General features: G+C 41.6%; 2 protein-coding genes across 2 annotated transcripts; both read right to left on the minus strand.

Annotated features, from left to right (window-relative positions):
- Positions 1–1193: 1193 nt before the first annotated feature.
- On the minus strand, positions 1194–8566 carry LOC133905940 (heat shock protein 90-6, mitochondrial-like). Its single transcript, XM_062347752.1, has 20 exons — positions 8253–8566; positions 7692–7895; positions 7526–7599; positions 7186–7311; positions 6996–7089; positions 6822–6905; positions 6563–6706; positions 6371–6484; positions 6235–6297; positions 6055–6129; positions 5832–5936; positions 4851–4982; positions 4664–4756; positions 4480–4557; positions 4143–4397; positions 3323–3425; positions 2829–3003; positions 2631–2736; positions 2352–2441; positions 1194–1677 (listed from the first exon to the last, which is right to left on the minus strand). Exons 1-20 carry the CDS (start codon positions 8370–8372, stop codon positions 1495–1497), a joined length of 2418 nt encoding a protein of 805 aa, XP_062203736.1. The 5' UTR covers positions 8373–8566; the 3' UTR covers positions 1194–1494.
- A 1637-nt stretch (positions 8567–10203) lies between these two features.
- Positions 10204–15430, minus strand: LOC133906691 (uncharacterized). Its single transcript, XM_062348663.1, has 4 exons — positions 15197–15430; positions 14845–15058; positions 12241–12433; positions 10204–10480 (listed from the first exon to the last, which is right to left on the minus strand). The coding sequence occupies exons 2-4, from the start codon at positions 14932–14934 to the stop codon at positions 10350–10352; spliced, it is 414 nt and encodes a 137-aa protein (XP_062204647.1). The 5' UTR covers positions 14935–15058; positions 15197–15430; the 3' UTR covers positions 10204–10349.
- Positions 15431–16719: the final 1289 nt, after the last annotated feature.

Genomic DNA, 16719 nt, shown 5'->3' on the forward strand with positions numbered 1-16719 from the left:
ATCCTTAATCGTTTTGTCATCAATAAATCAAAACCCACTTAAGGGGCCTAGATGCACTTTCAGACGTTGCCTCTCCCGATGCCCAGGGTACCAACAACAAATGCAACAGAAGACATCACGGCAGGAGCTAACTTGGTGATCGCGTGCATGGCAATGGTAACATGTGCCCTAAGCCAACCTTTTGAAAGCGAGGTTGCGCTCCGATTGAGCCACGAGTGGTTGTGACAACGGCTACGTGATGGGACATGAAGACGGATTCCGTCTAGATTGACCCTTCGAGCCCACCATCACCCACAACCCCTCGATGGAGTGGGTAGGTAGTGTTCGAGAAGGCGCTGGTGGCGTGTGGGGGTGATGGCGGATTGGATGTGGAGCGCCCTACTTGAGCAAGACGGTGGGAGATCTGGCAGAGGAGATGAAGGTGGCAACCAGCATTTGGGATGGCTGGTGACAACGACCTAGAAATGGGTCGCCCCCCGCTTCATAGAGCCAAAAGCCCCCCTACATGTTGCTAGATGTGGAGGAAACTGTCACGTCGGCTATGGACATTGGCGTGGAGCGACGGGGGTGAAAGATCTCGTGAAAGAGGAAGTGTCCGACAGTTTGACAACGTCTGTCGGAGGGGCTGCAATTGGTGGGCTAGTGTGAGAGGGGTACCGACATCAGGCAGCAGTTGACACGCTATGGAGGGGATGGCGGCCGACACCGACCACGGTGGTCCTTAGATCTGGCATCCTCATGAACATAGGGCGAATGGCGGCTTCCTGTCCTAGTGTCGTCGAGTGGACGTGGCTTCAGAGCGGATGACATCCAGCAACGGAGGCCTAAGTCACCCACTATGTCACATGTTCGCTGGCGTGCAACACGTGAGGGCACGTTGGAGGCGTTGATCCGAGGGCCCTCCACCGGCACCGCAGATCCAGAGTTTCAATCTGCGCAGCGACGAGGCCCCCCTCCCCTCAGTTTACGCTGTGGTCAGTAGGATTTTCTAGCTCTCCGAGGCCAGTAGAAAACTGGATATCTGTATCCAGACTTGCGAAACCGCGACATGATTTACGCATGGTCTTTTCAGGTCTGTAGACTGCTGTGGCTATTCCACAACACAAACTCGCCCTGACTCAAGGTCATTTCTGATCAATCTCATAGGAAACACAGAAATAGGAAAATTCTCCTATAACACAAACATCCCAAACACTCGAGCTGAGCTGCAGATCCAAACAGTTCTGGACGCAGCAATTTCATTGTTTTATCCTTCAAAACAGAATCACTTGAGATACGGAATCATCAAAGAACACATATACGAGACCATGGTCAAGTATTTTCACTACTAATTCCTGTCTCGATCCTATCCAATGTCTACATTAGCAATCACACAGCTCGTTATACAGGCCGCTGAAACAAAAATTCAAAATCCTCCGTGCTCATATCCGGTCTGACATGATCCTAGGTAAGCTACAAGATTCTGCGTGAGCAGGCGACCCGAGGGTTTGACTCTTATTTCTGCTGGCCAGCCTCAACAGGCTCGACCACTTCAGCTTCAAGTGGCTCGGAGGTGTCAGGCGTCATGGCATGCTGTGGGCTCGGATTGGCGGGTTGCACCGGTGCGGACCATTTGCCGGCCATGGCTGAACTCATCATCTCATATATCTTCCCGCTGAGCTCTGCTGGATTGTCGGGCTGCAACATCATAGGACAGACATGAGATGACATGTGATATGGCAAAAACATATAAGCTAGTCAATGCGTTGACAGATTCAGAACACAAGGGAAAAAACATAACAAACTTGCACAATCAGTCAAAACAAAATAGTGATTATACTGAGTTGCTCGTATCAATTCCAGGTTAGACTAAAGACAAGAGTTCACGATACCACTATCGAAGAGAATAAATGATAACCCAACATGTTCAGAATTTGGACATCAAATGCTTGGGCCGAGTCCTTGTTAGTCTCTCCAGAAAAGATGAATACTCCAATAAATAACAGAAACATAAAAAGGCAAGGGAGGTGCTAAACTGGCAGCACTAATCGAGAGTTGATGATTGCTGGCATTCTTATCTGGTTTAGCCCAAAAAAATCACTCTAATGCAATAAGAAAACTGTAACTCATTCATATAACCGTTATACAGCTGGGATGTTTGCCTCGTCCTATCTGATTGATCAGGGGTTGTAAAACAGTAGTTACACTGATTTCCTCACTTAATAAAAAGGAAATGAAACAATGTCAAGTTACACCCTCGTTTAACATTGATTAAAGGCTTAAAGCACAGCAAAAAGTAAGGTTCAGTATAAAACAAAGGATTTTCCTCAAGAATGTGTACAAAATGGAAAATAATGCAAGAGTGTACTCACAGTAAAGCCACTGGAAATCATGGCAGTTTCAAAGAGGACATCGAGAGCCTTTAGAGCTTCGGGATCATCAGGGTTGTTTCTGCACGCAGCCTGCATTCCAAAGAAATGTAGACAAAATCCTTATCCGGATATAAAGCAACTATTGGCACTACCAAACTTGTCTGCAGCTTGTCAAACAGTAAATCGTCATTTATCCACACATTAAATTGGCACCACACTGTCCTGTTCCACAGGCCTAAATACTTTGTAGTGAGAGGCAACAACAAGCTGAGTACTTACATTCAAACCCTTGATTATCTCATGCTCTGGGTTTATCTCAAATACTTTCCTTGAACGCATGAAATCCAAAGAAGACGTGTCACCCATAGACTGTGCCCTCATCAACCTGTTAACCAACAGCAAGTATTTGTCAACAAATTGAATTCAGGAATTCCAGTGAGTCGGAGAAATCATCACAAATTCGTAGTAGAGACCAACCTCTCCATATTGGCTGACCAACCAAACTTTGCTGCAACTAGAACACACGGTGATGATCTGAGACGATTAGATATGTCAACACGAGCAACTTTGTCACCCAAGCGTTTCTTGATCCAGTCACAAGTCTGGCTGAACTCCTGCTTTATCTCCTTTTCTCTTTCCTCATTCTTATCACCTAAGGCATATTTGCAGAACACAATCAGAAACAAGAAAATTACAGCACTACGATAAATGATTAGTTGTCTCAGTTTTGAAGAAATAGCATACCCTATAAACAGACAAGTTACTTATACAAGACAAAATTTAGCTGATTGTATGAATTAAACCTACGATTGACCACATTTAATGTATTTATATACCACGATAATTAATGTGGATGGTAACAAAAAGAGCAAGCCTTGCCAGAATGAAGGCGGGTAATCTGACGTTAAGCAACTCCTCTTTTCAATATCAACTCAGTAGTCAGCAGGTAATAGGAACATTTATGTGCATACCTAAGTCCAAGTCTTCCTTGCTAATGTCCACGAATTTCTTATCCTTGTAGGAGTTCAGATTTTGGATAGCCACTTCATCCATAGGGTCAACCAAAAGTAGAACCTACAAAAAAGAAGTAACATAACATATCAAACTTAAAACTCGCATCAACCAGACTAATCTCATTTCTGGTATAATTGATATTCTAGTAGAACATTTGCTTGACTACATAGTAATGTCTTCATGTTCATGCCAACTGGGACTGCATTAACAAAGTAGGGACATTTTTGTTCTTGCTATATGGTTCTCAAAGACATGCAGACCTAAACATTGGTTAGAGAGAGGATGCAAGAAACAAAACATGGACACAGTTTAGTGGCAAAAACAATATTGTCTCAAAAATAGTTTAAAGCGTGCTTATTCTAATGCGCAGCAGCATGTCCAGAGTAGCCACAGCAGCACTCTAGTTCTGCATGGCAACTACTTACCCCTTAGGTGTCTCTTTCAATTTTAATATATTTAAATCATGTTTTTGCACTCGCAGTCTTCAAGACAAAGGCAGATAATAAATTGAAACTTTTCAAGTTCCAGTGTCCCTCTGCAAAGTTACTCCACTGACTTCTTTCACACACCTACCCAACACGAACTAAGGTTGAAAACAACGTGAAAGTTAATAGGATCAATGGCTTGAGTCCCAAAATCTATTCCATTATTCAGGGAGAATTTGGCTTGGATACCAATATCATAAAACAGTAAACCCTAGAAGAACCATCTAAAAATGAGACTACGCTAGAATCAATTATCTATTTGTAGTTACAGTAAGCTATCCTCATTTCTTACCTCATACTCTTTTTCAGTGAGACTCTCTAAGAAAGGAGCATTTTTGGCACTGCTCAGGCTGTCTGCAGCAATGAAATAAATGTCCTTTTGCTCAGGTTTCATGTTTTCCACATATTCATCCAAGCTTATTAATTCATCGTTGCTCTGAGAAGAAAAGAAGCGCAGCAAAGGAGCAATTCTCTTGTGATTTTCCTTGTCTTCCATGGCACCTAGCTTCAAAAATTTGCCATAGTTCTCCCAGAACCTTTCATAATCCTACAGTGTATTTCAGATGAGAAAGCTGAAAGAAGATAACTACGGCACCATGTCCCAGGAGGAGGGAAAGGCAAATGCTTACATCTCTGTTTTCACTGCAAGAAATGCCAAGTATCATGTCAAAGGCCTTCCGGACCAACCTCTTCTTCATTATACGCACCTATGGAAAATGACAAAGGATGGAAAGGATAAAATAAACATGAAATCAATATTGAAAAAGCATGTGACAAAGACATACTAAGAAATCCACCCATCAAGCAACTTACAATTCGACTTTCTTGAAGTATCTCACGAGAAACGTTCAATGGAAGATCATTTGAGTCAACAACACCCTTCACAAAGCTCAAATATCTTGGGAACTGGTCAATCGAAATTCTCAGTTATCAGAATTACTCGGTCATGCAAACATTGTTTGAATAGCCATGTTGAACAGTTGCCATGTATTGAACATACCAGTTCTCCATCAAAGTCATCTGATATGAACACACGCTTAACATAAAGCCTGATATTCTTGGTCTTCCTATCAGTTATGTCTTCCTTCTTCGTAGCAGGAACAAAAAGAATTGATCTGAATTCTACCTCACCCTGCATCAATCAGAGATAAGCACTATCACTTTTATGAGAAGATGTTCGATGCGATTGTACAAAACCACCATAGTAGCACATAGTCAGTGAAGAAATCACATTAAGGGCCTGCTTGGTTCATATACTAACATTGCCACCATTTGCCACAATTTTTTTGCCATATTCGCCTAAGGTTAGTCGATCAAAATCTTCACCACACTTTGGCAAGACTAAGGGAATCTTGCCACACTTTTTTGAGTCACTGACGCGGGAGACCATAGCAGCAAGAAGAGAATCTTGCCACAATTGTGGCTACAAACCAAACAAATGTCTAAGCTGGTCAAACCTGACTAACCTTAGGCGTGGCAAACCATGTCAAGTTTTGGCTACGAACCAAATATTACAATCTCCTATTAAATGAAAATGTTACGAAATCAATTATCCACAAGGTTTAGTAATTTAAAAAAGAGAAAAACTGGTAAAAGTAGACTAGAGCAGCCAAAATCACAATGACAAATAAATCTCCAATAATGAACCTGGATTACATTATTTTACCAGGTCCATGCTACAGAAAAGTGCATTATTAGTATTTTTTGTTTTGAATAATCTGTTTGTGTGCTTACATATATTGCAGAGAAATGTCATCTGTAAGTTCATACAGTATGACGATAAAATTTGGTTTAGAGCAGTTACAAGAACGTTACAGTAGGGGGAAAAAGGGCCCTGTGTAGATCAAATCGTGCACACTGCACATATCATCTAAGCAACCACTTATGTTGTGAGACCTAAACCAACCACGGTAGTGATAACCGTCGAATCACCAAAAAACAAAGAAACAGCAGACAACAAATTAACTGCAAAGGGACGTACCTCTGTAGTGAAGTGCGAGGAGGCCAAGGGATCCAAGTACTCATTGAAGGTCTTCTTGTAAAATTCATTGTACTCCTCAGTTGAAACCTCTTTAGGGTTCCGAAGCTGCAAAATGGACAGAAGGGGAATACAAGGTTCAGACGTTCATAATTTTAAAAGTGGATGTACACCATCATGATTCCTTAACCAAAATATCAGCAACTGAAACAGAAATAAATCTTACCCATATAGGTTGGGTTTCATTTGTAAGCTCCCAATCCCAATACTTCTCCACAACAGTTTTTGTCTTTTTCTTAGCCTGTTAACACCAGAGATACAATTATCAATCAGTAATTAAGCTCAATAGATTTTTTTTCACAGTAAAGCAGTATAAAATCCAAAAGGCCTAGCTATTTATAGTTACCTCAGTTTTGGTTTCACCATCACCTTCTTTTTTAGCTTCTGCTGGATCCTCATCGATCTCAACCTAGAAGATCAATGGATACCTCAAGTAAGTACTATCTTGATCCAAAATTTAAAAGAAGAAGAAGAATATCCACCTCTTTTGTGTAGCCTTTTTCTTGCCATGTGTAAATGGGGAAGGAAACAAACTGAGAGTAGTTTTTCACGAGTTTTTGGACCCTCTCAGGGTGAGCAAAACCCTTGTCATCACGCTGAAAAAAAGCAAGCATACTAGTTAAAACGGATCATATAGCAAAATCTTCAGAACATGCCGGAATAAGCAAACAGACCTTGAGGTAGAGAGTGAGGCGAGTTCCCCTAGGAATGAGCTTCTCTGGGTCATTTTCCTCTCTGATGGTGTAAGAACTAGAATCTGCTTCTCCTTCCCACACATATTGCTTGTCAGATTTCGGGCTCTTTGTTGACACTAAAACCTATTATACAGTAAAAGGGATTCATTACATATTAACAAGTCAAGGATATTTGGAGTAGTACATGGACAGGAGTAAAGGAATTTTAGCTCAAAAAGATAACATAGTAACACAATACCTTATCTGAAACAAGAAATACAGAATAGAAACCAACACCAAATTGGCCAATCAAGTTGCTATCCATGCCAGCTTCTTGGCTCTCCTGTTGTACAACAGCCATAAAATCATGAATATGGCAGGATTTCAGAGATAGAAAAATAATAAACAGAGAAAATCTGCAGGAAAATCACACCTTCAACGCTTTCAAGAACTTAGCAGTTCCACTGCTTGCAATAGTCCCAAGAGAATCAACAAGTTCTTGCCTCGTCATGCCAATCCCAGTATCACTGAAGACGAGTAAATGCAGGCCAATATGCAAATTACTACCCAATAAAGAAATTAAATGTTAAGTAACTGATCAGCTCCAAGTAGCTTATACTTACGTGATTGTTATTATTCCGTTATCCTTGTCTGTTTGTATGCGAATGTCAAGTTCAGGACCATCCTTCAGAAGTTCAGGATCAGTGACACTCAGATAACGCAACTTATCAAGTGCGTCACTAGCATTGCTGCAGTTACAAGTAAAAGAAAATGGAACAACAAATTCAGAGGGGTCAAGCTAAAATTCCACAATGCAATCATTACATCAGCAACTTGACAACAATTTGCACTACTGAGTTTCAACCAAAGCCATAACAAGGAACAGGATGTGCTACTACTAGAACAAACACATAAGCGGGAATACACTAAATGGAAATTTTTCTGTTCTGAATTGCGACCCACCTGACCAATTCTCGAAGAAAAACTTCCTTGTTACTATATAAGCTGTGCACAATCAGATCCATAAGTCTGTTGACCTGCCAAACAAATTGTGCAGACGCATTGAAATCATTCACAAAACAACATCGGCAAAAATTTGAATGAGCTACACAATTCACCCTATGGGTACCTCAGCCTGATACTCGTACTTCTCAGCCGGCGGCATGTCAGATGAGTCAACCGCAGTCGCACTTGATTCATACCGCCTCCCCACGAGGGCACCATCCATCAGCTTGAGGGACACCACATTGCCGGTTCCAGTAACCTTAGGCACTGCAAGCACGGAGAGCAACCTCTTCTGTTGCTGAGGAGCTCCGGGCGCCCCATTGATCACCTGAAATCACAGGACATAACGGATTTAACATAGCAGCTCGTGCGTAAACTCAATTTAGATCCCTAAGTCCCGAATTAGAAACAGATGGCCTTTTTTGCCCCTCATTAAACCATATGATCAATCGCACAGTGAATCAAATCAACACCCGGGCCTCAGACGCACGCATCAATTAAATCCAAACTAATGCACATCACCAAGACTGATCCAAAAGAAGGAGCCCAATTCGCCAATTCGGGCGAACGACACATACTACATACGAATCTACTACTGCCTGTAGCGAGCCAGTCTTCCTAGAATCGCGACCACCGACCAACCAAACAAAGCGCGACGGACGCCAGGCCGCGGGCCAACACGTACCGGGAGGGGAAGGGCCGAGGTGGCGTCGCCGGAGACAGCGGAGGCGGAGGCCGCGCCGGCGGCCGCGCGGCTGCGGGCGGCAGCGGCGGCGCAGAGGGATCGCCTCGAGGCACCGAGCATCTTCCGCTTTTACAGCCACGCGAAGGCCGAGCGCTGCGGGGGCGCGCGTGCGCGGCGAGCCGAGCCGAGACGACGCGAGGGTTTAGGAGGGTTAGGGTTTTGGGGTGGCGAGGGGAGAGGGAGGCTTTTAAATGGCGTGCGCCTTGCTGGGCAAGAAGAAGGGAGGAGGATGTCGATGGCCCTACATGTGGGGTCGAGGTGTCAGTGAGCTGGACGAGAAGTGGAGTGGGGTTGGCTAGTGGGCTTAGCGGTTTGGGGGAGAAGTTTCTGGAATGCGACCGCGGGGGAAATGGTGCGGGCACTCCGTAAGGGCTGTAGAATGAGATGCGTTTCCAATGACATGTGGGACCGTATGAAATCTGGCATTGGGCATGGCCTACAACTCAGTGGGAAAGCCGCGGTGCTCCGTGCTCCTCACTTTGGCGGGTTTCCATCATCGGAGAAGTCTCTAGATGGCGCGGGCAGGGTACCGGAGAATGACATATGAGCCATATAATATCGGGTCCACCTGTCAGTGTGTCAAGGGGCTGTGTGACCGTGCTCTTGTATTAGGGTGAGGTTTGCACGCCGCAGGGATGTTTCTGGACACTGGAGGTGCCACGTAGATTATCTATAGACGGCTCCCGTACACCAATTATTAGACTATGCTCAAGTGATCTCATTCGCGGCTCAGAATTCTGCGGAAGTAATTTAGTTCTGTTAAGTGCTCTAACGATTTTTTATAAAGAGATTTTTAATAATATTCTCTTTGAAACAGGATTTTTTATTTTTTTACAAATCTCTTCGAAAGTAAATTGTTAGAGATGAGGGGAAATAAAGAAAATAAAAATGAGAAAGAAAATCAAGAAGAAAATGAAATAAAAGAAAAATAGTTAGAGATAGTATTACTGGAGTATCATCTGCCACTCGCTCACTGGCATGTGGGGACACGTTCATCATCATCTGAGAGTATTTTTTATCTAAACTCAATTCATAGCGTCACATGTAGCAATTTATTTTCTTCCATATTTTCTTATCCATTATTTCTTTTGAATGCATCATAAGTTTTATGATAACTTTTGTTATATGTTACACTATGAATTAAGTCCAAACGGCAAATACATAAGAAAAGGTCTCATAAGATTATTTTCACATATATCCCATCTTTACCGTTTTCCATACCGTGGAACTGTTATACAATTTTTTGGCAAAACTGATTCCCTTCACTAAGATGTTTCTCATGATAGACTAAGAGTACCTAATCAACATGGCAACATAACAAAAGTAAAAAACATGTATGCCAATGCTTTAGCAAATGTAGTTGAACCCATGGAGGTAGATAATTAAGGTCTAGGCCAAATCTTCGGCAAGGGCACGTAGAACAACTAGGTCTTGGAATTTGGTTTTTTCAGTTTTTGAATAATTCGTTTTTCAGAATATACAAACTGAAGTTGCTAAAAATTATTGGAAAACCATCCAATTTGATTTCGGTTTTTACAAAATTCATATCAGTGCATTGAGGAGTGGGTCGTGGGAAGGCTAGCCAAGCCCAACCGCCCAGGAGTAGGAGGTTAGGCTGATGGAGTGGCCTGCGGATCGGTTGTCCAGGCCCAACCGCACAGAGGCCAGGTTGATGGAGTGGGCCGTGGATGGATGGGAATGTAGGATTGGCTAGTTTTTTCTGTGGTTTGGCTTTTGAAATCTCAAAACTGAACTGAACACAATACACCGAATAGTCCGAAAATAGAAATCAAACTGTTTTAAAAAAACCAATAATATTGGTGGTTGGGTTTCGGTTCGGTGGTTCAGTTCCAGGGTATTTTTGCCCAGCCATAAGAACAACTCAGGAAGATTTGCAAGAAGCAGACCTTACATGAACCATCTGCACAATATTTTTATCTTTGTTTGTCTACATCAGCTTACTATTCCAAACCTATATATAAAGAACAACAGATCTAGTAAAGGATAATAGACCAGTTTCAAAGTGCATGACCAGGCTTAGGGTTCCAGCTTCAAAGAGACGACTCGGGACTTCCTGTTCTGCTTGGCCGCCCTCACAAACACCACGGAGAGGCATGACGGCGCCCACCACGGCCTGCGGACTTCTTGCTCCCCTTTTAGGCAGGCCACTGGATGTTGATTTAACAATTAGGAGGGGTCAGGAAAAGATCACATACAGTACAAAATATACGCATGGTCCAGTAGTTTCTTTTGAAAAGGTAGGTGAATTCACAAAAGGAAGAAAAAATTTCTCTATTCCAGCGTCTTAAAAACTAATGGAAGTTAAAGAGTTCAGAGACAGTTTCAAAGATTACATACAACGCAAAATATAAGCATGGGATCTTAAAACTATAAACAAAACAATGGAAGAACTCACTAAAGAATGCTTAGAGTTCATGGCAAAGATATCTGATACTCAATAGCCGTATATTTAGGACTCAATCTTAAAGGTCACTATGCTAAACAGCATTGGAGTCACACACTGACAGCATCCCAAAACAGAAAACAACAACAATAGCCTTTGTCCCAAGCAAGTTGGGTAGGCTAGCGATGAAACCCACAAGATCCAACTAAAAAGATATTAGAAAACAATAATGATAATAAAGGTGCTAGTAATAGTAAAAATAATAATAATGGTACAAAAAGACTGATGCATAAGTTATAGTTCTGGCATGCGGATTGCTAACTTCCACACATCCCAAAACAGAATTGAAACAAAATAGTAGCTCCGATGGCACACCCTTTTCCTTGCGTTGTCTCATTATTCTGAAGATACCAGTCCATACTAGGTAGGCGTGCTGTATTCCTTGAAGTGAGTGTTACTGATGCCTAAGTCATAACTGATCTTTGAATAACCACCCCCCCCCCCACCCCCCCAAAAAAAACTATCTGATTTATTTGTTTTCATTTAAGGTGTTGGTACGACCTTAGAAGCCCTCAGAAGCCCTCGTAGCCCATGTCTTTTAACCATAGCAGCCAAGTAGCATTGCTTCTCTCATCTCCCTCGACCTCCCACGAGCGCCGCCGCCGCCAAGCACGACGCGTGCTCCGCCGCCTCTCCTCCTTGCCCCACACACTCTCCAGCTGCCGCAGCACAAGCTCTCACAGCCACGCTCTCTTGCCACCGCAGCACAAGCTCCCTCCGTCGCCCATGCTCCTGCCACCTCCTGCTCTCCTGCCACCCGCTGCACTCTCTAGGTCGCGTCTCATGCGTGATCCAAGCAGTGACACACATCGTCCGCAAACCGCATTTCGAGATGAGCAACCAGGGAACGGGGATGGCTGCATCGACTCATACTCCCAGTGACATAGTATATGGCCCCAAACGCACACGTTAGAGAATTCTTTTTCTGAGTATATGCTACGGTACTTTTGGTGGCGAATCACTTACTATCATTTTGACCATTTCACGTGACAGGTTTATACTTTTATGTATAATGATGGTCAATTTTTTAATGTTTGACGGCAAGCAGTTAGGACGACATCTATTATAGACCAGAGGTAGTGCCGTATATGTTTGTCAACGGAGTCATGATTAACTCAAACTGCTGCCGTTAGGTTGGCAATGACACTATCTATGCCTAAAATTTCTGCAAACGACTTAGCTAAGCCATTCTACATACATGGAGAACAAATAGCAATCAATGAGCTTGTCACTTTAAAGACTAGTATTTTGGTCGCTTCGGTACAATGCCAAAAATGATAGCATAAGTGAGAGGAAAAGAGAAGTTCATTCAAATGGACTGCTTCAAACATTGTTAAACAGACAAGCGGATATGAAAGAGCAAATGTGTAAAAACGGAGCACCGTAACTGTTATCAAGGTAGCAGAGATGTGTTATGGATAGGCTCCTTATGAAAGGCTAAGTAAGAAAAAGAATAATACAAACCTTTAATGCGCCTCAACTCTTTGCACAGTGTGATAAAGTCTCCCCATTTCATATGGCACCGCCTGATAAATCGCAGAATCTGCTCGGTAGTAAACATGGACATGCTTTCTAGATATTCTCCATTGACAACATTTTCTTCAAACACTTGTCTGTAGCCACCAAGATTTATTTCTTCCAGCCATAATCCAACATCCTGAAAGGAAATAATAACCTTATAAGGTGAATAGTCAAGCATCTTGAGGTGACAAGATAGCCTTCAATAGTTGCATTTGACCCTAACTGCCGTAGTCATAAAAAACTAAAAGTGCAATACTGGCCCAAATGAGGTTCCAAATTATAAGGCCTAACATAAGACACAATTCTAGAGCAAGCATTCACGCAATTCAAGGATTAAATTAAACTAAAGTGCAACCAGATGTGCAGAACAAAGAAAAAGAAGAGGACCGATTGTAAAAAGAGACGAAAAAACTGAGAAATATACGCACCAGATAATTAAATAGGAAAATAAGTGACACTCTAAGCTTTCTTCGACATGGCCTAGCCAATTATGTGAAGAATTTTATTTTTGGGCATAGGACATTGTGGCATAGTAACGAAACAAGCAAATGAACCAATGAATTTCAGGCTTCAGATCATTCGACTTAGGAAAGTTACACAGAAAAGAGAGACAAATTTCCACATGGGATTGTCCATAATATAGGATAAGTGCCTTAAAGGCACAAAAGAAAGGATCGACACAAAGGCAGACTGTTAACAAAAATCAACAATGCATACTAGAGAAACAAAGAGTTTGCACCACATCATGCCAGAATTTGGCAGCTAGTTTGCATTTCACTATATTAGCAATAGTGGAAAATAATAAGGACTATATTCTGCAATGGACATAAATTTGAATGTCCAAGCCATTTATAAAGTGATTTAGTGCGTATATCTAAAGAATAAAACGATTGCAGTTGTGAGAAATGAGATAAAAATGAAACCAAATATAGATATTGTAGCAAGATCATCCCTAAATGAGCCTTGTCATTGTTGAACCTAGGTCTAACCCAACCCCAGCCCCAGCACCATCCAAACCTGGCCCAAGCTCAACCTATCCTTAGCCTGGCCCAACCTCAACCCAAAGCCCTTATAGTGTGAGTATGACCTAGCTCAAGAAATGATATTACTTCAATGGTGAGATGAGTATCACTTGGTCAATCAAAGTACTAAACTAATGCTGTTGATTTACAATCTGACATAACAATGAAGCTTAATTTGTAGTCAAGTTTCGATGATAAACTATACTGTATAATAGGTAAAAAAAGAACCAAATATCAAACTTGTGCAATAGTTAGACATGCTTTTCAATATGCTCTATTTCCCCCCTAAGAATGGTTTAGGCCCTTTGAGAAGTGTAGCTTCCTGCTGAGGAATATTTATCTCTTATATAAAGCTGAGTGTGACAGAGATCAAGTATTGTGCTACATCATCAAATAAAATCCAAAATGTCTGGCTGACAAAGCAATAATAAGCCACCCATTGAAGTAATACCAAACAAGTTGGACTAGCCTATGGACTTAGGCAGTTACGCCAGATTGGGCCTGTGTTGAGCTTGGACTAGATTGGTCTTGGATAATGCTCTGGCCACAGTGGGCCTTGACTGAGCCAAGCTCCGCAAAGCCTTTTAGTGAGGTTGGGTGTGGGCCAAAGTTTTAGCTGGCCTTAAACTGGGCTCGGTGTACGCCTAGTTTGGACTTTCACAAGCTAAGTCAGAATAGTTGCATTATAATATCTATAAATGACTTAGTTTTTCTCCTTTAAGCGGACATTTTAATCTTTGAATAATTACCTCCTGTGGAAAAAAAAGATAAATGATAACTAATCAGTTATAATAGTCTCAGAAAATCATTTTATGCCTTTTGGAACGCAACAGCCTTATACTTTGACCCAGATTAGTAAAAAGTTCATAAGCACCTTTGCATAGGAAACAAGAGTATATCAGTTAACTGAACTTCACATAATAACATCATACTAAGTACAGGAAAAGCTTACAACAAGCACCTCATTGGCTTAGTAGATTTAATAAAAGATATCTACGGAATGATAGGCTCTCTAATGCCCAAGCTCTAATGCCATCAGAGATGACAGAAGATGCACCAAAAATCAATATATCAATGAATAACAAGTGCTTTTCTCAACACTTCAGTAGTCAATAGCAGTGCACCAAAATGAAAGTAACAACAGCATATAAATATTAAGGTACTACGAATTTTCTTAAGAAACGCACTATAGATTACCCCAATACCTAACCAATGTGCCAGCTTATGAACGAGGCGCATAATCATCATCACCATATCCCCTCAAAAATGTTTGAAACTAACAGAGTGAAAACGTAACTACATCACCCTCCACTCCAGTTCTCCACAGAGCCGGATAAGCATCCTAAAGCTAAGAATTATTATCAGAGAACACCATATCACAGATTCCCCAATATCCTAGCTAATTCTCCCTAACTAAAGCCTATGTGGCAGCAATGCGCAAGATAGATGAAGACCACTAATAAACTTCCGCAAAAATAGCATTCAATTAGCAGTAAAGTAAAAGAAGGGGAACGTAGATGAGCACCTCGACAGTCCAGATGAAGAAATCGAGCGGCTCCGGCGACCGACCGCGGCCCATGTCCCTCCTCCCAGGAGCGGATTTCACCTGGGTCATGGGGGTTCAGCAGAACCCCCAAAATTCTTGGAAGATAAACCGCACTCGCAACTCAATCAGGCACCACGGAGTGCTCTCAGTCAGTGCCAATCAGTGTCGATCTCGTGCGCTGGAGAAGAACAACCTAATCGAGCCGCGGATCGGGTTAGCACCGCACCACGCAGCACACAAATCCAGAGCTGGCTGAATGGAGAGGAGGAAGAATCTGGGGTCGATTGTGAACAAACGAATCCATCCATCCAAGCAAGCAGCGGTTACTTACCAGCACAAGATGGAACCAGTCCTCGCTCGAATGGATCTCCTCCCCCACAAGGAAGAGAGAGAGGAGCAGCGGGCGAACGATCCGGCGAGGAGAGAGGGGACCGGCTCGCCGGCGGCGATGCGTCGAGAGCTAGTAAGCCTGGTGCGGTGGTGCCCGTGGACAAGCGAGTGGGGCTAGTAAAGGCCGATGGCAACGCGAGGCCCTGCATCGCACAGAGCGGTGGGAACGCCCACTTCCCCCCTTCATTTTCTTTTTGCTTTTTACTTTTTGAACTTTCAAAGAGAAGAAATATTACTTTACGTTTAAATATATTTAAAGATCTTTTTTTAAAAATATATCTAATGAAACAAATAATGCTTTTAATATTGTTTTGGAGAGTATATTGTTTTTTCAATGGTATATTGCTTTAGTTCTTTCGAAATGTTTCTAGTCTGCTGAGTAATGTTTTTGCAGCTTATTGATAATGTTCTCATAGTTAGCGATCCTACGATTTGAACCAATAATTATACAATAGAAATATGCACATGTTTTCTTTGCGAGGAGAAATTTACTCATGTTTTCTTAGGTATCAATATAATCCAGGCCCATCTGCAAAAATAAGGAATTATGCTCATGTTAATCTTATTTTATTTATCTTATATGTTTTCAGATAAAGGGAGTTCTATTTTCTCACAATAATGAAGATATATAAGCCTCTATATCCGTAGATGTAGATTACCGTATCATACATATGACTAGATTTCATATGGACAATGCGTAGACAGCTAGGCAAACTGGTTGTTGGAAAATAATGGTTATCTTAAGTTTATCATGCAAAATGATAGGCAGCTATTGCAAAAGAGTGCTTGACAATAAATGCCCATCGAATCCTAAGGTTTTCTTTTTATCCGAATATACTGGTTAGCCTTTACAACCACGGTATCACATACATTCTCATGCATTACCCATCAGAACATAAATTTATTTCTTCTCAAATCACTGGGCTATAGTGTAATGTATGTATGTGTGTGTATGTATATATAAACATTCTAAAAAAAATATTGGAAACTACTTCTTAGATATTTTTAGAGTTCTGACTACAGTAATCAAATACTACATTTTTTTTTTTATAAACCTAAGCAGGATCTTGCCGCAAGGTAGTTATTAGATGGTTATGTGTAATATGTAAAACGGTTAACAAGTATGTTTCTTTTCAGAAGTAGAAAAACTATATTGCTATGAGAATTCTTCCCAATATAGCATGCATAATGCGTCAATGCGAAAAGAGGGAAAGAAGGGATATGAATAACATTATTTGGTTATCTAGTACCACTTTTTAGGTATTCTTATAGTATATCTTTGTGACAAACTGGGTTAATTCTTACCAAAATCTCGACTCTTTGAACCTCAGTATTAGTCCCAGGATTAGGTTGATACATGTAAGTACCTATTTTAGATAATATCGGTTCCAATATATCATAAATTTATTACATCGGTTTAGCATTAAGTTGAGATCAACATAAAAAATGACAACACTCCAACAT

Source organism: Phragmites australis, chromosome 23 (genome assembly GCF_958298935.1).
Source record: "Phragmites australis chromosome 23, lpPhrAust1.1, whole genome shotgun sequence".
In the NCBI taxonomy this organism is placed as follows: Eukaryota; Viridiplantae; Streptophyta; class Magnoliopsida; order Poales; family Poaceae; genus Phragmites; species Phragmites australis.